The sequence below is a fragment of the Paroedura picta genome, chromosome 4 (genome assembly GCF_049243985.1).
Source record: "Paroedura picta isolate Pp20150507F chromosome 4, Ppicta_v3.0, whole genome shotgun sequence".
Lineage (NCBI taxonomy): Eukaryota > Metazoa > Chordata > Lepidosauria > Squamata > Gekkonidae > Paroedura > Paroedura picta.
This window is the reverse complement of record NC_135372.1, coordinates 110,961,843-110,985,115: the sequence shown is the minus strand read 5'-3', so window position 1 is coordinate 110,985,115 and position 23,273 is coordinate 110,961,843. Positions and strand designations below refer to the sequence as shown.

Genomic DNA, 23,273 nt, shown 5'->3' with positions numbered 1-23,273 from the left:
GTCATAGTGAGGAAGGGCCATTGGGAAAATCAAATCTGTTCAGTTACAGAGCTAAATTGCTGGGGAATCTCATGGCTGTGAAGAAATAACTGTCTTATCTTTAATGCTCCTAATCCCAGCCCACTGCAGGCTTCAATACCATGGGAAATGTCTACATATCAGTATTTCATTGATCTTATAGTACAATGCTATAGTACAATTTCATTGATCTTATAGTACAATGCTAACAACAAGCTGATGCACTTTCTGGTAGAACTGTCCCATTGACTGGCAGGCACTGCTCCAGCCTGTCCTTGGAGGCATCTAGACACCAGTGGTCCTCTGAGTTTCTGCCTGGTCCCACACCATTGGCAAGGATTGCAGGAAAAGTAGAGATGTACATATACATGGATATTTGTTTTCCTTCATGACCTGGTTCCCCAGAGTGTTCCATCCTATGCCCAATTATCCTCCGTTCCCTTCTGCTCATCCAGTGGGCCTGTACGGGAATAGTTTTAATCGCCATCATTGTGACTTAGTCATTGTTTTAATGGGGTTTTAATGGGGAATTTTAATGGTTAATATATTGTATCTGTATTAAAATGTTGTGAACCGCCGCGAGCCGGTTTCCGAGAGCGGCGGTCATACAAATCAAATAAATAATAATAATAATAATAATGTCCTTTGTTAGACCAGCTATAACCATATAGTTGATTTGTCCTTCATCATTTCCCCATTCACTGAATGTTTTTCCACTGTCAAGTATTTTTTTCTTGCAATCCCATCACCTTCCTTGCTGTTTTTTTTTCAGAATTCCGAATTCTAATCTAAACATTTCCTTTTGTTTTCTATTGCTGTGTTGATGAACGTTTGCAGACAGCTGGTTGCACTTATTGTTTACTCATATTGCAAGGGATGACGTATCACATCTCTCCTCATAACTTAATTATCTGAGGCCATGCTGGATACAGAGACTGAATCTCATCTCTGTTGCACCTCCTTTATTCTAAGCTACAGCACAATCTGGCTAGTTCACTTTCATTCCCTGATGATCTCGGAGTGATCGTGTAGGGGGATGCTTAAGAATGGTAAGGGGAAGACAATAACTGCAGTACTGGGGAGTACATCATCAGTGGGATTTGCTCCAGGGTAAAATGGCACAGAATGGGCTGCAATTTCAAGCACATTTAACATTTAGGTGTATGCACTACTTGAGCGCAGTGGAATTTACTTCGAAGTAAACATTCATGAGATCTTGCTGGAAAGGAGGGGAAATATTTCTGCATGAAAGAGCTCCCCCTTCCTTCTGCAGGGGATCACAGAAATGAAACTTTCTGATCAAGGAGGACAGTCTGACATCTTTTCCAGGGTGAATCCAGAAGCGATATCACTCACGCCACTCTAGGATTCAGCAGAAACTCTATGATAAAACCATACAGTGGTGTGATGTGATTTCTGGGTTCTGCCTGGAAATATCCCACCATTAATAGGATAGTTATTTTTACACAATCCCATTGCTGTGAGCCTACCAGGTGGTTACAGGGCTTGGGGCTTCCACTGAGAGCTCTCCCACTATACCAGATAACCCAATAGCCCAATGGCCTAGGTAAAGGTAAAGGTATCCCCTGTGCAAGCACCGGGTCATGTCTGACCCTTGGGGTGATGCCCTCTAGCATTTTCATGGCAGACTCAGTACGGGGTGGTTTGTCAGTGCCTTCCCCAGTCATTACCGTTTACCCCCCAGCAAGCTGGGTACTCATTTTACCAACCTTGGAAGGATGGAAGGCTGAGTCAACCTTGAGCTGGCTGCTGGGATCGAACTCCCAGCCTCACGGACAGAGCTTTCAGACTGCTGCCTTACAACCCTGCGCCACAAGAGGCTCTTGGTAGCCCAATTGCCTACCATGGTTTAAAACAACCTTAGGGAAAGGCGGTTTTCAGTCTGAGAAACAAGGGGAAGACCGTCCCCCGAATCAGGTCCATACTTCAGAAAACTCATCACTTCATACTTTTGTTCTGATAAAGAATGAAAAGGAAAAAATTAAACAATTTTGATAGATGGGATATTCAGACAATTTTGCCTCTAGTAATACGAAATACACCCTAATTATACCACATATAATTGAAATAATCAGAGCTGTGTAAGAATTTAAAAACATTTAGTTTTAAATATTTTTATTTTAAAATACATTTACAAGCAATATTTTTGTCTGGGTATTATGGGGAGGGGAAGATATTTTACCAGACATTATCCATCTATGATCAAACCTGTATTTTCAGCTTTAAGGGTTAAAAACTTGGGTGTAATGGTGCATTATAAACTGAAAACATTTCAGCTGCTGAAAACTTTGGGTTGCCATTTTAAAGGTCCTCAGATACTGAAACAGAATTTGAAAATTAAGTTCATTAATTCTTGAGCTATCTACCAGCTGCTTTGCAACTCTCTCTGCTAATGAACATGACAAAGTTAAGAAAGGAGCATAGAAAATGTGCAACTGTTTTAATGATTTTAATCTCTATTGTATTTATTAAATGGTGTAAAGCACCCTGAGACAGCAGGTCTGATAAGGGTGGTCCATGCATTTGATAATAAAATAAATAAATTTTTGCCCGTTTCCTGTTTCGGGAGTGGGGGGGGGAAGAGAAGCTTGCCGGGCCACAGGCTAATCAGCTGCTTCAGCGGCCAATTTGCTCGTGCCCTGGTGAGCTTCTCGCTGCAGGGGGGGCCGGAAGACGGAGCCGCGGCCCGGTGTTGGGGACCACTGCCCTACACCACTTCACTTTTCTCCAGGCTGTACTCTTTGGCCACCGATTTGCTTGTGGCCTGGAGGGGCGGGGAGAGGGAGCCACAGCCGCCAGCATGTCGGCCTCGCAAACACGCATGCGCAGACTTGCCGCACATGTGCGTTTGCGTCCAGCGGGGGCAAGTCCGCACATGCGCATTTGCACCAGGGCTGCCGCGTGTGCGCGGGGGCCCGGGTCTCCTTCTCCCCCCACCCCGTCACAGCGGTCCGCGGCTGCAGAAAGGTTGCGGACCGCTAGTGTAGGGTAAAACCACAGAATCTGCAGTGGTTCTGAGAGCTACCCTACATCACTTCTTTGTGTTCCCTGGAAGTGACATAGTGACATCCCCAGTTTGTTTTTAATGAAGGCTACCACCTTCCTCCCTTCCTTTCTCCCAGCCTCATCTCAGAGGGCCCATAAAACCAGATAAAAGAGGTAAACAACCCCCTTACTGACTTTTCTGCAGACAAAAGAGATTTCTCCTCTGCAGTAACAGTAGAAAACTCTAATGACTGGAAGTCACTGAACTTGTCCCGTCCTAGAATCAGGATCCTAGAATCCAGGATCCTTCCCAAAAGCAAATGAGAGCACATGCAGAGACAGACCAGAAAGAACATAAGACCCCTGTTGGATTACACCAGTGGTCCACCTAGTCCAACATCCAGTCTGACAGAGTTGCCAACCAGTTATTCTGGAGGGCCAACAACAGGGCACAGAGGATGATGTTATCTGCTGGCACTGGTATCATAAGTCATGAGACTGCTCAGGTTTCATAGTGGTTGCTTTTGGTTGGTCGTTTTTTAATTTTAAACAGCAGGTGCTAATTGACAAATTGATTGGGGAGCAGCACTCTGACTTGGAGATACTCTCCAGTCCTGAGTCGTCCATGGCATGATGTACACAGTTCTCTTCGAGAGCACTTTTACCCTGATTCTTGTTGTTGTTGTTGTTGTTGTTGTTAGGTGTGAAGTCGTGTCCGACCCATCGCAACCCCAAGGACAATGATCCTCCAGGCCTTCCTGTCCTCTACCATTCCCCGGAGTCCATTTAAATTTGCACCTAATGCTTCAGTTATTCCATCCAGCCACCTCATTCTATGTCATCTCCTTCTTCTTTTGCCCTCGATCGCTCCCAGCATTAGGCTCTTCTCCAGGGAGTCCTTCCTGCTCATGAGGTGGCCAAAGTATTTGAGTTTCATCTTCAGGATCTGGCCTTCTAAAGAGCAGTCCGGGCTGACCGGTTTGTTCGCCTTGCAGTCCAAGGGACTCGCAAGAGTCTTCTCCTGCTGCTGGCTAATTATACATGTGACTTCACTGGCATTTGTGGTGATTTTTCTTATATTGCATTGCTAGCTTTCTATTTAGCTTTGAGGACTTTAAAAAAAGCCTGCTGTCATTTTCAAAAATATTTTTGTTTGTTATTGTATGGTGTGATTTTTATAACTTCTATTTATTAATGGTGACCCACCCTGGGAATTCCTATTGGGGCAGCAGGGCTAGACAAGAATGCTATACATAAATAAAGATGTGTTAAAGAGCACACGGGACAAGATGGAGACTTGTGGTGTACTGCAAAAGTTATAGCAGCAGTCATTTAAATGCAACCCTCTGCTCCTGACCTGTCAGGCTGGAGTGGAATAATTTCATAGCACTAATCTCAGCTGTCCCAGATAGTCCAGGAAAGTGATGGTCAACAGTACCAAATGTTGTTGGACTGTCTCAGAGAAACAGCAAAGTCACACATCTCCTATCTCAGTGGTCCCCAACCTTTTTATCACCGGGGACTATTCAACGCCTTTTACTGAGGCCCGGTGGGGGGGGGGTAGTTTAGTCCTCTACTTTCAACCACTGCCCTAACGCTCTCTGATTGCTATGGTAATGTTTAAACATCCCTTCAAAATAAGATACAGACACGCCACAACAATGAACATAAGGGACATTTTATTTTCATGGAAATTTTAACTCATGACAATGACAAATCAATGGGAACCCTGAGCTTGTTTCTCTGCAATGAGATAGTCCCTCTGGGAGTGATGGGAGACAATGACACCTGAAGTGTGTTGTAAAGGGCCAGGGGGGGAGACGGCATCCTTCGGGGCCCACCCCCAATTAGTCGAAGGACCACATGTGGTCCGCCGCCCACGGGTTGGTGATCGCTATCCTATCTGACTCTAAATGTAAATTGCTGTCCAAAACAGTTAAGGAAATCTCAGGATTAAAAAATAGCCTGAAGCCTGACTTCAGGCCTTTTCATACATTACTGGAATAGTGAACAATGCAGAGGCATGGGGAAATGGTGACTATACCACTACAGGAGCATTTAAATTAGGTCTTAGTCAGTGTCCGCATTAGCACAAGTCAGAGGATTGATGGAACATCATAATGTCAGATGGGTACAAATGCAGAACAAAAATATTCTGTGGATTCTATGCTGGGTACCTGCAGTTTACAGAGGTTTAATTGGCTTGATTGTGCTTTCTAGATTAGATCAAAATTTCAACCAGTGCAACATTCTGTTTTTTCAGCAGTGGTCCCTGGAAAGCTTGCAGTGAAGCCACAAAGACACAGTTGTTCCAGGCATCCAGTGATATACTGCCTCTGAACATGGAGGGTCCATGCTGCTATTATGGCTAAGAACTATCAATGGAGCCATTGTTCATGATTTTGCCTAATCCCTTGTTAAAACCATCTTGACTAGTAGCCATTAGATACAAATATAATGTCCTCTTCTTTCTCTCATATTGTTTCCACTTAAGAGATGCACTCTGTTCTGCAAGCTTCTGTCTGTCTTCCCTGTATGGAGGACATGCGAGGTATGTCAGGGCTAATAAGGATATTGGGCCATGTCATATAGCCTGCCTGGGGCTATCCAAGCACAACTTTTTATGAAGCTGTAGCTAAGGACATTGGGGTATCTGTTGGTGCCCGGATTGCCTTGCTCATAACCCACATGTAAAAAGTTCAAGAACTGATTTATTTCAAAGCAATATTAATGATATGGTTCAAACAACTTGTGGGGCAGGGGGACAACAACACAAAAAAACCTTTTATATCTAACGAACTCTCTTTAAGGCTTTTCTATCATATACCTGTGAACAAGGTTTGAGTCTGTAGGCAGATGGATTTTTTTTTTGTCAACCAAAGGTATGATTCATTTGGCTCTGTTCTCCATCCTTGTCTTCTAGAAAATAGAATCTTGACAATTCTACTGACATGATCTCTCATACAAAATGGCCTCTTAGCATTGCAGAGTTAATTCCCTGCTTGGTGCTAGCTCTCTCTCCATCTATGAAAACATCCTCTCCCCAAAGCAGCGTTCTTTGTTTTCTGTGTCTACATTCACACTTTACCACTGCTGCCTCTACTGAACCATTTGGCTCCCTAACAATGCCAGATTTTGGGTAGGCAGCATTCTGATAAAACATGGGGAGGCAGATGATCTTTTCCTACAGAAACAAGCTATAAATGATGAAGCCAGAGTGTGTTCCCCGAGCATTCAGCAGGAAAAACACACAGAAGTCCTTAAGAGCATTTGGTTTTTTTTTTTTTAAGCTGGAGACCAATCTAGGGAAGTGACTCCTTGATTATTGGCAATACCATGCCTATTTCCTTCACCAGCAGCATTACAGCACTATGTGGGATAGGGCAGTGCAGAATATTATTAATTTTACACTCCTCCTGGCTGGCTGGTGCAAGATCTGAGACAATTCTGAACTGAAGCGGAGCAAAGGACGAATTCCTGATGATGCTAAGTTGCTGTTTGTTTCAGGGCCTTTCAGTCATGATGGTCAGGAATGTTAAATCAGGCGTTGTCTTCTAAATTATGAAATACAGGGTCAGATTAGAAATGGGAGCATACAAGCACGGTGTTTGACCTTTGTAAGTACAATGCTAAGGCTCTGAGCAGGTTCATCATGCAACTTACATTGCACTGACGAATCTTCTGAGTCAGGAATTTTAGGAAACCTTAAAGGCATCATGAGGTTCTCATCAGATATCTTCCAGTGCAAATATTGTTTTGTGACCACATGGAACAGTAACATCTAAGCTGGTTAGCCATGCAACTGTTTTTATGCCACGGCTCAAAGATTCTAAAACCGCTTTTGTACTCACTAGCTTCCTTTGAAAACCTCTGTAGCCTAGAGATGGGCAGCTGGTTATGAGAGGGTTAAAAAGTATATTACTAGTTATGATGCACAAGTAGGACTGCTAGCACCCAGGTGGGGCCTAGAGATCTCATCAAACCAAATCTGATCTCCAGCCCACAAAGAGCAAATGGCAGCTTCCAACTCTGCCCTCCAGCGGCTCCATCCCCACCCTTCTAGGGATTTTCCACCCCAGAGTCAGCAACCCAACGGACACACTTTTGTACCACTATAGTCTGTTTAAGCAGGTTTAATAAGTTATAGAAGTGCTACAATGTTCTGCAAAACTTTTTAAAACAAGGGACAATTGCAATGTCTTCCATGCAGGGTAAACCCTTGAGGACTGTCTGAACACTTCAGTCGGTTCTAGAGATATAATTTTTTTGGAAATTTTGAAGCTGCAGGGAGAAAGTTTTTGTCTGGTTTCCCTTGGGGGGAGGTGTGGAAGTTCTAGAAGAAGTTGAAATACATTCAGTACTTATGGTCCTATCAAACCAAACTACTGCTTTAACAACATTAAATGCATAATTTATAACTTAGTATATAAAGTTGCAATATTTCTCATATTTATGGGATTTAAAAGTTGTATATCCCTTTGTCTTCTACAAGCAAAATTGCAAATATATGCAATATTCATAAGAAAATTGCAGACTGGTATGCCCTATGCTATATTAGCACATGTACTTTAATTTTTTGATTATCTGGTTAGTGCACCCAGTCCTCAAAGAAATTATCAGAGCGTTACTGAGGCTTTGTTGCAGTTTCTTCTGATATTTTTCCTCCACCACTGTGGTAGAGCTCTAAACTATTTGTTACCCAGTCTCTGGTTTAATGTGTCATAGTGGTATGAGAGGTGGAGAGGTCAGATAGACCGATTATGAATGGCAGCAACCATGCCAGGCTGCTGCCGGGTCTGTGCGTCAGTGTGGCTTGCCCTGCTGCTTCCTGTGTATGCATGGAGGAGGGAATCCCCCAGCGTACGCGGACTGCCCTGGCATAGTGTGCATACAAAACACCAGGGCTGGAAATCCTGGTGCTCTGCCTGGTGGGGGAAAAGTAGGGGGCATGTCCCCCCACATGATGGCAGGGGAGCGGCATGCTGCTCTCCCACCAAGGTGGGGGGGGGGGAATGTCCCAGCCAGCCCCGCAGCTCCACAGAGCTGACAGGGGCATGTGGTGTCCCTGCAGGAACACCGTAGGTTGGGGGAGAAGCCGGTCCCAAAGGCCGGCTCTTCTGATTATGCACAGAACTGGCCTGACCTAGTCCCCGATGGCACCTTCGGCATCTCAGGGAACATGGAAGAATCCGCGTTCTCTTACCGTGAGCCATTCAAGGGCCTGAGTCGGGCGAGGGCTGGGCGGCAGCCAGGATGGCAGAGACATCAGCATAATGGGGGATTAGCTCTGTTGCTACCAGCCCAGGCATTCCACCCATGCATAATAGGTCATACAGGGTCAAAAGGACAACAGAAGGCATGGAATTGTGGAGAATCAATGAAAGTGTCCAACCCCCCCCCCCCAATAAAGATTAGGTTCTAGTGCACCTTGGATTTAAGAGCCTTCTATGTCTACAGAATGCTCACCTTATCTTTAGGAGAATTTAAGTGATATGAAAAGAGAAAACATTCCATAGCAGTCTTTTTCGTACTTCCCCAAATTTCAAACACAAAAGTTGAAAACCTTTTTTCCTGTGAATTTTTACAGTTTTTTTTCTGGGAATTCCACATCTTCTAGTTGGTTCCACTGCAAGACTGTAGGCTGTTAAAGATTACTGGTATTGATGAACCTTCCCCAGCTGTTTCCAAGTGCAGTTCCAAGTATTGGGTGTGGTGTTTTGCCCCATCCAACTCGCCATACTGGGAAGTGCTAGAATTCAGCAGTTTCACTTTCCAGTTCAGTTTGGCCCCTGCTAACAGTCACTCCCATTTAAGGTTTCCTTCTGTTGTACCTCTATAGTTACAATAAACATACCAACTGGCTCTCTCTCTTATTTATGGCCTCAGTATTTATATGTCATTTGTTTGTGTTATGCATTATGCTGCCCTTATTGTTTTGTTAGCTACATTTTCTACATCACTTGACTTACTGTTCTTTTGATTTTTCTGTTTTTGATTTTTCAGTACAAGATGAAAATATTTTTATTTCCCAGATCTTTGAAATTACATAATTACTATTTTTGTTGGCTGCACTCCATTTGTTATGTTATCTTGGCTGGTTGCACTCCTTTTTGTTTCTGTTTTTTCTTGTCTGCTTCTATTTTAATGCTTCAGATTGGTATCTACTGCTGAAATGCTAACGCTAGCATATAAATAGTCTTGTTTTATTGTACTTTTATCACAGGTTGTAAGGCACCTTGAGAAACTGGGATACGAAAATTTGGAGTATTTTTTAAAAAAGATTTAAAATAAAGTGGGACAAAAGAAACCAGAGTACTTACCATGGACAATGATCACTCTAAAGTATCTCACTTCAAACTCTGGGAAAAATAATTAGCTGTCTCTAGCTTTAGTGTGTCAACAGCTTTTTAAAAATCCACCTCCCTGTTTAGCTTGCTATAAAATATGGACCATGAAATCCCCTTCAAGAAGAGCATCCATAGATCAGTTGTATTTGTTACAACTCACATGTGTTTAAAATTTCATGTAGCTTAACTTTGAGCTGAAAACTTACTTAAGGGTAAGTCCCATTTAAGTCAATGGGATATACTTCTGATATACATGTTCAGAATTGCAATACAGCTATGTTTCTAGGTACTGGATCATGTGCAGAAGGGACCAAGATTACAAAATCCAACTGCTTAGATTCAGAGCTTTTTGGCTCCGTTCCCAAAGGTACATTTGTCATGGATGGTCTCATTCTGCTTCACCACTGGATGAAAGCAGACCCTCTGAATATTTGTCAATTCCTTGGCTACAATGTTGAGACCCCTGTGGGTAGGGGGGGAAAGCTGCTTGAAAAACAGGATCATGCTTATCTTTCAGCACCATTTATCATATAAAGAAAAGTATGAAATAGATTTAAAATGGATTTACTCCTCCTGCATAATGCTTCTGCATAATGACTAACAGGATCTGTTATGTGGATTGCAACACAAAGAATGGATGCTTGAATTTTTGCCCAGGATTCCACTGCTTTGCATAAATTTTATTTTTGTAGCTGTTTGCTCTGACTGCACTCAGGGACTGTGTCACAAAGTTCCTAGAATGTAGGCATTTTTCATGGCTGCCTCTTTCAAACACCCACTTATAGGTGAGGGTGTGACTGTCCTGATGAATCCCAGGCCTTTTATTTACGATCTCAGTAAATTCTAAAGGTCCCCTCTGGCTTATTGATGCAGATGGGGAAAAACTAAACAATGGAACTTCTTAGGCCATACAGAGTTTTGAATAGCATGAGCAGGTAAGCATTACCTTCCTCTCTGATTAATATTCAATTCTATTTGGTTTCTAGCATGCCTGTTTGTGACAAAAGGCATGAACATCTGAGGTTCCAATTTGCCTTCAGTGGAAGAAGTCATCCAAACTGGTTAGTCACACCTCCTCTAGCTCCAGGTAGGGCTATGCAAATCTGTGTAGACTGAATTGGTTCAGAGGGAGGCTAACTCTCTGGTTTCGATAGACCTGCCACTCCAGCAGAATGCTTGAGAATAACTCCACTTTCTTGGAGACTCTTACCTTATAGGTACGGAAGACGGAAAGGCCTGGAAGGAAGGCCTCATTGCTGGCCTTAAAGATTTTTCTTCTCATAGACCCATTGGGTATTTCCTCAAAGGAACCATGCAGTTGGCATTTCCCATTAAACCCAGGTTTCCTACTGGGATCCTTTCTAAAGTGATATAGGTCTTGAGCAAATTGCCATTTGAGCCTTTCAAATCATTAGAATTTAAAGTTTCCTTCTCGGAAGGTATCTTTTTTTCTTGGGAAGATGACTTATACAAGAAGGTTTTCTGAATTAGGAGTTTTATTGGCCAGGAAGGAATTGTGTATATTTCACAAAGGTCTCAGAGATATTCAGAACAGATCCTTCTTTGTGCCTTATCATGTTAACCAAGAATTAGTACTTCCATTTTTTTTTTTGTCCTATGTTATCTCATCTCAAAGAGAAAGCCGGGCATAAATTAGACACGTGCAGGGCAACATGCATTTGCTTAAATAGGACAGTGCAGATTAGGCTAAAGGATTTTTTGTCTGTGTCTCGCAGCTCACAGTCTCTAGGTAAAAAGGGCTCAAAATCTACCTTTGCCTTACTGGATCAAGCCATGTATCTGAAAAGTATATGAAGTGCAAGGCTTGAGACTTCCAAAGGATGTTACATTCCACTACACCAGATCTGCAGCAACTGTTTCCAGTGGTACTCTGGTAGAAGACACCCATAGAACTGCAATCTGGTCTACCTTTTAAATGTGTGAGAGACACTATATGTTGGATAAATTACAATCCATGGAACATAATGGAAATAAAAATGGGGATCCCGCTCTGATTGTAGCTTGGATAACCAGTTTGGATGATTTGGGCTCAGTAGTCCATTGGGAAAAAATTGAGGGGAAATGGCTCAGTAGGGTATAGTGCTTAGAAAGCACTATCAAAATCCTTCCTATATTGATTCTCAGACATTGGGGAGGGGATCATGGAGTTTGCACACATTTTTAGTCAGTATTCTCAGAGAGTGGTGAACTGAAATATGTGCCCAAAGAAGAGCTTTGCCTAATGTTATAGTGCCGCAGTGTTACTGCTATTCTTATTCCTCCAAGAGGGCCCTTCATATGCAGATTAAGGATCATCTATAATTCTGGATGCCAAAATGAAAGAGGGTATCAAATGAAAACAATTAAAAGCCAATTATTATTGAAACGCCAAAGCAAACAAATGCATATGAATCTTAATTGGAACACTGGGCATACTGTCAGAGCATTGTGTACTCAGTGGGCTGGCCATGGTTTTCCATGGTATTTCTTTAAAAACACATGCATATACAAACAATTTAATGTAGTCTTTTGTCTATGGTCCCCTCTTCCAATATTTGCAATATAGACTATATGAACTTTAAAAAAATTCTATTGTATGTTTTGCTTGCAGTTTTAAGTGGGTTTAACTTTGCATAACTTTTACAGCAAACCCTGAGAATTATGTGTCACTCCAGAACATTGTCCACTAGAACTGATCTAATGGATTGAGACAGAATTCTGGATCGTACTACTTCTCACTGCATATGGGAAATGGTGATATTTTTGAATACTTTTCATGTAAAAAACATGCATACCATTATCTGCATGTAGGAAAATTGTGCAGACAGAAAGATTTATAATAAAACTATACATGTAGGGCAGGGAATAATAAGGAACATTACAATATTAAAATAGGACACCCCCAACTTTAATCCAGAATGGTAAGGATCTGCCATTCCAGCTCTCCACTTCACTGTGCACAGCAAATTGGTTCTTGGAAATTCTTCCCCTTAATAAAACTGCACATCCTATAATTGCTTTGGAGGCAGCCCTAAGAGCTTGTCTATGTTCAAAATGTAGGAATGTTTAGGTATAGAACAGACTAGATTACTTTCTCACTACTACAAACCCACATGCATATTTAAATAGCAAGGGTGTTCTGCAGACTAAAGGCCTTGTAGTAGTTGATAGGATACATGAATTGATTCCACCTAGTCCCATCATTTACATAATTACTTTCAAAAAAGCACCTAAAATCTTTCTGAAGAAGACACGGAGTAAGGTTGTCTTAGTCAAACATCTGGCTGTGAAGAAACCCTGTAGACTGTAGAATTTGATGCAGATTTATGTGAAATTGGGGCTAAGTGCAATATTCCAATCAGTAGGAAATGCCATACTAAATCTGACCATTGGTCCATGTGCCACAGTGCCCTTTCTCCATCAATAGCAGGAGCAGATGCTTCAGTAAATTCTTTGGTGGCCAATCACCATTAACAGAGCTCTTTTAGTCGGAATGGCTTGAAATACAAAACAGGAAACTCCTGGCCTAGAAATCTGCAAACATTATTGTTGCGGTTTTCTTGATTCTTTGGCAGTTACATATACAGTAGAACAGGGGTAGTCAAACTGCGGCTCTCCAGATGTCCATGGACTACAATTCCCACAAGCATTTGCTGGCAGGGGCTTGTGGGAATTGTGGGAATTGTAGTCCATGGACATCTGGAGGGCCACAGTTTGACTACCCCTGCAGTAGAAGCTTGTTAGATGTGCACTAGCCGATGCTGTTTGATAGCCATGTTGCTCAAGTAAGGCCTCCATGCTCAAAGGCAAGCAGTTCATGTAAGGCAACAGCATTCCCAGTCTAGTGGATATGTGCTATTTAATTTGCGGGAAAAAAACTGGGGGGAGGGGGAAATAAGAGTTGCTTTTTATTACCCCCCCCCCCCCGTTTCACTACTGGAAGGAAAGCCTTCCCTTCCTCTCAGCACAATCCTGAGAGGTAAGTGTGGCTGAGAGAGCTCTGTCAGGACTGCTCTGAGAGAAAGCCTTTGACAGGACTGTGACTAACCCAAGGTCACCCAGCTGGCTGCATGTAGAGTAGGGGGAAATCAAACCTGGTTTGCCAGATTAGAAGCTGCTGCTCTCAACCACTATACCACACTGGCTCTCTATTGCCTCCATGTGGTTTTCCTGAAAACCTCTGGCTGGACCCTGGGAAGCGGGATGCTGGACAAGGACACCTTCCTGGGTTTGATGTGTCAGGATTGTTCTCGTACGCATGTGTCACTATTGAGTCTTTTCCTATTGTACTGGAAAAACAATAGCACCTCATGCCAAAAGAAAATGGAGGTAAACATTGAAAATGTAATTGTTTTTCTCTTTATAAAAGGATTTTATTCCCGAATCTAATACTCAATTGGGAGTTGTCTCTGGATTAATGCAGCCAACTTAAATTCATAGTTCTTGTTAACTTGGCCCAGAATTCCCTCGCAGGCAGAAACTTTGGAAGGAGAAAAGCCAGTGGCTATTTAGCAAGCAGTGATGGGGGATGTGGGGGTGGATTTGGGATAGTTTTGCTTGAATAAAAAAAGGAATGAAAGTGCAGCCTGAACTGCTTGTCAAGAACTATCCCTGAGAGGTTGTTAGGGCACTGGTGCAGCCCCACCGTAATCAGAGCAAGAAATAAAGAATCTTCACAAGCAATTTATTCTATTTGCTCAGTAGGGAAAACAAAAGACATTTCACGGTTTTCTAATTAGGAAGTTAACCACTTCCACAGCCCAACAAGCTCAGGATGGAGGTTTCCACCATGGTATCATCCCCAAGTAAATCAGCCATGCAAGGAATCTGGGAGACCCTGATGCAAACCTCTCAGCATGCCTTCCTCTCTCCAACCCCCCTTCCCTGCCTATACCTCCCCTGTGCTTATTGCTGTTAGCACTCATCATTTCATTTCCTTGCAAAAAAATTAATAAAAATAAAAATCTATTACCATGAAGCAGCTGGTAACCAATGTACGCAGCAATGTGCATCCCACTGCTGTGTTCAGAATTGTGGGGTTTTTTTTTGGGGGGGGGGTTTAATCACAATGAGAATTCATGCAGTTTAGTGGCTCTGTATGTGAGCAGTGTGCCAAGAATCCTTATCTCAGCCTGGAACTCCCTAGTGGACCTTAGCTAGATCTGCAATATTGAAATACAACACTAGGCACAAATAATGTATGTGGAGTAATTTAAACACTTGGAATGTGCTTATACAGATGGTGTTAATCAGAAAGGTTTATAATGTGCATCTTTTGCAGTTAACCAATTTAAAATATTTTGACTGAAAATTCATCTGATTAGGCAAACCTATACATTTATTTTAATATAAACTAAAACAGCAGATGGGTGGAGGGAGAACCCATATTCCTTCTAGCTAGATTCAAATGAGTGGCCGTGTTGGTCTGAAGTAGCACAATAAAATCAGAGTCCAGTAGCACCTTTAAGACCAACAGAAATCTTTGTTGGTCTTAAAGGTCCTTCCAGCTAGTTACCTTCAAACAACCTATTGGTTTGGCTCAGTCTGGTTTACCAGTTACAAGCTGCGGGGAGATTGTTTGGCAGACCATTTGAAGACAAGGGAGTGAGTTCAGATTCATCTGGCTTGCACAGCTGCCTTGCCTGTTCACAGGGTCAACTTTCTTGCAGTAATTGCAACTCATCTACTACAATGCATCTTCCAGCGTGGTGTGGTATTTAAGAGCGGTGGCTTCTAATCTGGAGAGCCAGGTTTGATTCCACACTCCTCTACATGCAGCCTGCTAGGTCAATTGTCTTAGGGCTGTTCTCACAGAACAGTTCTGTTAGAACTCTCTCAGCCCTACCCATCTAACAGGGTGTCTGTTGTGGGGAGAGGAAGGCAAAGCACTGCAGGCAGCTTTGAGACTCTTTCCGGGAGTCAAGAGCGGTGTATAAAAACCAAGTTTTCTTCTTCTTCGAACTGTATATGGCACACAGCAAAAGACAGTAATTAAGTTTGAGATTTTTGAGTTGAGGTTTACTACTTAGGTTCACAGTGTGCCTTAAGTGTTTGACCGTGAACCCAGCTAAGCTTGCGAACAGTGTTGTGATTGCTTCTCAGATAAACACACCTGGGTGTGCAGGTGCAAAAAGGGCAGTTGCAAACAGCAGACAATGCATTCTCCCAATGTCATTCATTTAAATGTGACTGACTACCCACATACAGAGAGTGAATAAATACATGGTAGTTCATGCTTTGCACATGACCTGAATCACAATGATCCTGGGAGAGACAAATGAAACTGCTTAGAAGCGGTGAACACTGCGGTGAACTGACCAGCAGCTTCCCTTGTGCATAACCGAGAAAGTTTGATCAAGGTTTGTAGTTGTGTTATGCACTCTCAAGTCACTTCCAGCGTGATCCTATGAATTAATGACTTCCAAAGCATCTTATGGGTAACAGCCTTGATCCCATCTCACCAACAGAAGGCCATGGCTTCCTCCAAAGTTTTACCTTATGAGGGGCTAAGAGTCAATCTATCTAGTGTAGGGTCTTCCTCTTTTTCAAGAGTTTTCAAATATTCCTAACATTATTGTCTTTTCTAGTGAGTCTTTTTTCAGCCACTCACATATGTATAATCCCAAAATAATTTTCTTCTCTATTCAGCACTATTTCATCCTATATACACTTAGGAAAATATAATTTATTAAACTTCACATGATGAACTGGCTGACATCCCTAGGTTTTTGTACGTGTTGTAATGTCAGCCACATTACTTTAAAATAAAACATATTTCAGTAAGGAAAAGAAAGGCCAAGAAATGGTGTACATGGAGAATTTAGGATGGAGGAATGTAATTGACCAAGGGGCCATTTTCATATGTAGGTCTTATTTCTTACCTTTAATTTCTACATTTTGCAGCTTAAATGCCAATTTTTTTCCTTAGGTGTATTATTGTGTGTGACAACAATGATGCAAGTAAGAAACTTTCCCCACCAGTTTGAGCCAGTTTGGTGTAGTGGTTAGGAGTGCGGACTTGTAATCTGGCATGCCAGGTTCGATTCTGCGCTCCCCCACATGCAACCAGCTGGGTGACCTTGGGCTCACCACGGCACTGATAAAACTGTTCTGACCGGGCAGTGATATCAGGGCTCTCTCAGCCTCACCCACCCCACAGGGTGTCTGTTGTGGGGAGATGAATGGGAAGGCGACTGTAAGCCGCTTTGAGCCTCCTTCGGGTAGGGAAAAGCGGCATATAAGAACCAACTCTTCTTCTTCTTCTTCTTCTTCACCTGGCCAATAATTTCAGGCGCAATGCATTAACCTCAGATGAACATGAAATACAAACCTGTACCTTTGACATTTGCTTCTTTCTAAATCTGTGGTGAAGCAGCCTCAGACAAAGCTAATGCCAGGCTTGATCAAGAACTGTCTGTCTCAGAGACCTCGGCTAGAATCAATTAGTTGGTTATGATCAAATCAATGGCCATTTGTGGCCCTTCACAGAAGCTGTACATCTTGAGCACGGCAGTTTTATAGCCTGGCCCAGCTTCCTTACAGCATTAGCTACGCTTCTCTCTTTATTGCATTATCTATTATTTTCAGAAATCAATTGAAATCAATTTCTCTAGATGTGGAGGAGGATTGGAACATACTGTCCCATTTTCAGAAGGCCCTCAGGACTCCAGCATATCCTCTGTCTCTCAACATTCCTGCCCAGTAGCCTGCTCTTTCTGGCTAATGCTTCTGCTCACACCTGATGGAACATTCTCTCTGCTCCACCAGCAGCCAGTCCCTTCCAGCCAAGCTGGCCTTAGTAATTCAGGCCTCCTGTTGATGGCAGCATGCTCCAGCAGGGAACTCAGCCAGCTGGCAGAACCATACACTTGGTCTGTCACTTGGGACTGAGTGGTGGCAGTCTCACCTCTGGATGTACTGGTTCTGAGGGCCTGTGTTAGAAACATGGGACTGGTTGGCTCTCACTATCGCATGTTGTTCCACCTTTGGCAATGCACGGAATGGAAGACATGCAGGGAGACGTGATGGTGTTCACTGCATGTCTAATTTGCATGTGGGTGGGGAGGCTCAGATGGTCCGTTTTGAACTTGGTATTTTGCAATGCGAAAAATGAGATCTTTATAATGTCTGATCTGCTGCATGGTGAACAGATGGATCTGGCTTGCTTGGATGAATCTGATGCAGTTAGTTGGACACAACTGATACCAGCTGGGCATAAAGTTGAGCCTCCAAGTGGATCAGGTGAAGGCAAGGTGGCGTTTCTTTCCCATGAATCTTTCTCCATCACCAGAGTGCAGACAGAGCCCAGCTTTGATTGTATGTACCTTGGCTAGGTGTCCCGCCCATCCAGCTTGGTGGTTTTTGACTTGGTTCTGAGGACCCTGAGCATGGCTGTCCCTGGGGATTTCAAGAGTCTGCCTTGTTGGGTCTTCACGAAAGCCTGAGATATCGGAAACATGTGCTCTGCTCTTGATCTGGGTTCATTCTGGTTTTTGAAGTGATGTTGGCAAAAGGCATTAAAAAAGCATTAAAACTGTCAATGACAGTCATTAATGCCATGCTGACTGAGGGAACCCTCCCTCGACCTCTGCTTAAAGAATTCCCACTGACTGGGGTGAGGTGGCCAATCACTGCCCTGTCTCCAGTCTACCTTTTGGAGGGGTAAGAGTGTATCTTGGCAGAGCAGCTCCATCCCTTATCCACTGTAATCTGGTTTCAGGCTTGAGTTGGGCACCAAAACAGCTTGAGGTTGTGCATGGACTCAGCCTTGCCCTTTGCTGCCTTCTGTATGTGCCAGCTGAGGTCTTCCTGCTGCCACGTGCTGGTTATTCTATCCATTACAGTAGTCTGCTTGGCATCCATTGGGGCCCAGGCCTTTTCCATTGGAGCTCCTACTCTGAACAACAGGTGCCCTGAAGAGTTGAAGATGTTCAATTCTTTTAGGAGGGGTTGACATTGCAAGTCTTGTTTGTTTGTCAGGGCTTTTATGGGCTATGAATAGCTAGGGGAGGAAGGTATTTGGAATTGTTATTTTATTCTGGCTTTAATTTTTAATGTTTTGACAATGACTGATACCTGCCTTGAGCTAACAGGAAAGGTGGGGCATAAATATTTTAATAAACAAATGCTCCAGAACTGAGCAGGTATTTTAAAGGCTTGTACAGAAATTCTGGCTTTAGTGTACAATTTAGGAAACTGTACAATTTAGGAAACAGCATGCCAAGGATAAATTTTTTTTCTGAAACTTGATCTTATGTATTTTCATCTACAAGTTCACCAGCTCCCCTCAATGGAACTTAGCTTCCAGTTTGTATGTGCCAGCTGGGACAACAGTGGACGCCAGGGCAGGGTGCGTCTGTGTGCACGTGCGCTGCAGTGCTCAGGGAGAGAAGGAACAACATGGAAATCTCCTTCAGCCCCTCAAAAGATCCCCTCCCAGGATTCAATAAGCTCTCAGAAGTTTGGCCAGGCTAATTTCCCTTTCCTCCTATGAAGGATGCTCAGTTACTCCCGACATTCTATGCTCCTAAAGCATTTTGGGTTGTACTCCTACTGTCCTGTCTTTCCCCTCTGCTTTTTATTGTAGATAATTTACAAAACCCAATTTTGTAAGGTAACTGGGAAGTCCACTGAATATGTAGAAACTTTGACCTTCTTCGCAGGTGGCTCAGTTTTGCTGCTTTCCTCACGTGAACCAGCCACTGCACCATTTGATCTGGTGAAAGCCTAGGAGCCCAAGAGGGATCCTGGGGCAGGGAGGGGAGTCAATCCCATGCCTGCAGAGTCCTTTCAAGCTTTGGCAAGCTGGGTTTTGCTTTCTGCTTTTTTCTTTAACTGACACTCAGCTACCCTTGACATTTAATTCATTCTGGAACATATTGAGTCCTTATCAAGCCATTTAGAGACCTTTTCTCCCTTTTCCAGCCTACCTACATAGCTCCTTAAGTAGGAAGACAGCCTCCTCCAGTCCTGTATGTGGGTGCCCCCACTTCATTGCTTTCACCTTGTGCACAGTTGCTCTTAGCTAAAATGACAGGATCGCAGCCAATGAAGTCCCAGCTTATGCATGTTTCCTTGGAAATAAACCCTACTGGCCTCAGTCAGGCGGAGACCATTCAAAGTCAGTGTGATGGAGTGGTAAGAGTGACAGACTAAGATCGGGGAGATCCAGGTTCGAATCCTCACTTTGCCTTGGAGGCTTGCTAGGTGACCTTGGGCCAGTCATACTCTCAGCCTAACCTACTTCACAGGATTGCTGTGAGGATAAAACAGAGGAGAGGAGATAATGGATCACCACTGGGAAAAGGTGTGGGATAGAATTAAATCACTGCTGTACCCTGTGCTTTTAAACCTTTGACGCCAGCTTGATAGAGGCGGTTCAGCCATCCTTGTGATGTTAGATCAGTCAGCCACATTTGACATGGTTGACCGCAAGCTCTTGGCCCACTGCCTTGTCAAGACGGGGATACATGGGATATCCTTCCATATAGCTAGGAAGGAAGGGGGCAATTCAGGAAGCGCATTTACCCATCGCGCCCTGTGCCAGGAATTTGGGGGTGATCCTCGACACCTTCCTTTTTATGGAGGTGCAGGTCATGATGGTAGCCCACCAGGCATTTTACCAACTACGCCAGGTGAGGCTATTAGTGCCCTATCTGTCCTCAGAGCAGCTGGCTATGGTGATCCATGCAACCATCACCTCCAGAATTGACTTCTGTAACTTGCTCTACGCTGGCCTACCCTTGTCTCTGACCCGGAAATTGCAGCTGGTACAGAGTGCTGCCACTAGAGTCCTCACAGGAACATCTTGGAACATCTTGGAGGGCTCATCCTGCCTGTGCTGAGGCAGCTGCATTGGTTACTGGTTGTGGCCCAGATCAGGTTTAAGATTTTGGTTTCGACCTTCAAGGCCTTACATGGTTTGGGACCCACATATCTGAGGGACTGACTACCTGTTGCCTTATGCCCCGTGCAGAACTTTACGCTCTGTGGGTACCAACTTGCTGGTCGATCCCAGTCCCTGGGAAGTTGACCTGGCCTTGACCAGGGCCAGGACTTCTCCTGTCCTGGCCCCAACCTGGTGGAATGAGCTGCTGGAAGATCTGAGGGCCCTGCAGGACCTCTCTGTGTTCCGCAGGGCCTGTAAGACGGAGCTCTTCTGCCAGGTCTTGGTCGAGGTCAGGGTGTGGGATCAGATGGGCCCCTCTAGGTCAGATCACCCTTGGCAATGGACTGCCGGCACCCACAGATTGTCCCTTGAGGTGCAAAGAGGGAGTTGTCTTATTTGGGAGGGAGGAGGGTAGGTATTTGCCACTGGCATATCATGCTTTAACGGGGGGATTAATGGTTTTATGTATCTTTATTATGTGGGGTTTTATATTATGTAACCCACCACAAGATGGCTTGGCTGATAGCAGTGGGTAATAAATGCAAATAATAATGATGATGATGATGATGATGATGATAATATCTCAGCCAGAACCCTGCCACATCTAGTCTAGCAATAGTCTTTCTTTCCCCTCATTTCTCATTCCATGCCAAGCAAAACACATGGATGAAGATTTCAGCAAACCTTGTGGACAACAGGATCTTCCATCTTTGTAAGATCAAGTTATACACCCAGCATTGCCACTTTTGCAGCTGCCCTAGAAGAGGTCACAACTACACGCTTCACGACTCTGATTTTCAATCCATATATGTTGCGGTGATTGATTGCCTTGTATGCCACCCCTCTCCAGAGATCTCAGGGCAGCTCACATCAATAGGATTAAAAACCTGTACAAGTTTAAAATGTAAAACACATTAAAACCAGTTCAAACATCTGCTTTCAACACCTCTAACCTTGCAAAATGGAGGATAAAGGGATTCAGTTGTTCGGCTGGAGGACCTATTTGATGGTCATGGTGGGGCCTGGCCTCAACCAGATGCCTGGTGGAAGAGTGCCATCTTGCATGCCCTTTGGAACTCTGAGCATGCCATGATGGTTGCACCTCAGATGGCAACTCATTCCACTGGCCTGGAGCCAGGGCTGAGAAAGTCAAAAAGGCCCTGGCTCTGGTCAAGGACAACTGCACCTCCCTGGGGTCGAGGATGGTCAGCAAGTTGGCATTAGCTGAATGAAGAAGCCTCCAGGGACGTATTCAGAGAGGCAGTTCTTTGGATACGCAGGTCCCAGACTGTGCAAGGCCTGAAAGGTTTTATTGCTGTTATCAGGGAAGAAGAGTAGGCATGGTCTCTGGAGCAATGGGGACAGCATCCTGTCATGCTGCCTGAGCATAATGGCAATCTCTAGTGCTCTGGAAAGGCAAACTCCAGAAACTAGCTCTTATCTGATTAGTAGAAGTTCACTAACTCTTTCTCAGAGAATCTCCTTTGCTAGGGCAGATATTTTGCCTTTCAGTGAATCAGGCCCCTAATACCTGACCCGGATAGCTTAGGCAAGCCTGAACTTGTCAGATCTCAGAAGCTAAGCAGCGTTGGCCCTAAGTTGAACCTGGAAGCGCAACCTCCAAGGCATATCAGGGTCATGACGCAGGTGCAGGCAATGGCAAACCACCTCCAAGTGTCACTTTCTTGGCAGCCAGACCATCTTGGGATCTCCTGGCTATATTACACACATGCCATATATGATAAATAAATAACAAGAGCCTTGGTCCACTAAGGTCAATATGGTCTGCTCAGACTGGCAGCAGTTCTTCAGCGTCTCAGACAGACCTACTGCCTGATCTTTTAAACTGGAGGTGCCGGGGATTGAGCCTGGGACCTTGTGAATTCAAAGCAGATGAGCTCCCGCTGAGCCATGCCCTTCAGTCCTAAAATATGTCCCTGGAGCTGGTTTTCCAGAACTTCAGTGACTACATCCTCAGCCCTATAATTCTGCTGAGATCAGCAGTCATAATAAGCATTTTTTTTTGAAAAACCAGGAAACTTAAATGGTAGAAGATATGTTGATATGTAAGAAGCTGGATGGTACAGCCATGGCTAACTACTCAAGAACAGCCTGGTTCTTACAGCCACTTTCTTTTTGAACTAAGGATGGACTCCTATGCATATGTCTTTATTCCACCAATGTACTCCTGAATAATTTAACACAGCTGGACTAAGGTTGGCAGGTCCCTCCTGGGGCGGATGGGTGGCAGGGCTGTCCCATCCAAGTCTGGAAGCTCCTGGCGATTTGGGGAAGGGCAGGGACCTGGGTGTGCTACAATGCCACACAGCCAGCCCTCCAAAGCAGCCATTTGCTCCAGAGGATTTGATCTCTGTAGTCTGGAGATGAGCTGTAATTCCAGGCAATCTCCAGGTCCCAAGATCCCACCAGGCAGCTGGCGTCCCTACCGCTGGGTTATATATCACATTGCCCCAGGCTTCAGATGTGTAGCAGGGATGATACTTCATTAGCCAGAAAAATGCATTCTGCACATGCTTCGAAGGCTTGGGAGGACCCAGACCCCGCAGCCAAACAGCCCAACTGGCCTTAGGAAGTCCAGCCACCATTCAAGGCAACCGCAAGGAACTTGTGGAGGGGGGGGGCTCCTGCTGTCCCCCCTTCCCCTGCCCCGCCCCGCGGTGGGGCTGCTCGCCGGGGCCGACGCCTGCCTCTGGCGTGGGGCCGGGGCTGCTGTCAGGGACCCCCTGGCCCGAGGAGGCCGCGCCGGGCCCGTGCGCGTCGGATGCAGCCGGATGTGCGAGGCATGCCAATGGAGAGCGAGCCGGCGCGCGGAGTGTTTGTACTACTGCAGAGCGCGCGGGAGGGAGGCAGGCAGGCAGGGAGGGGGCCGGAGGACCCGCCTCAGCCGCTCCTTGGATGGGAGCTTTCGAAGGCGCCCAAGTTCGGCAGCGGCGGCGGCGACCAGGCAGGCGGTGAGAGGAGGCAGCGCCCGCGGCTCCCGCCCACCCGGTAAG

At 44.6% G+C, this 23,273-nt stretch overlaps 1 protein-coding gene across 7 annotated transcripts in view; it reads left to right on the top strand.

Annotated features, from left to right (window-relative positions):
* The window catches only part of SYT2 (synaptotagmin 2), a 188,941-nt gene that overhangs the window by 85,527 nt on the left and 80,141 nt on the right, over positions 1 to 23,273 (top strand). Inside the window, exon 1 of one of the 7 annotated variants that reach the window (XM_077335052.1) lies at positions 22,980 to 23,268. The exons of 4 other annotated variants lie outside the window; for them this stretch is intronic. In XM_077335052.1, the coding sequence (XP_077191167.1) occupies positions 23,052 to 23,268 (217 nt within the window). In that variant the 5' untranslated portion in view covers positions 22,980 to 23,051. Of the gene's footprint in view, positions 1 to 22,979; positions 23,269 to 23,273 lie in introns of those variants that run through there. 2 more of the 7 variants (XM_077335051.1, XM_077335054.1) reach the window with 2 other exon arrangements.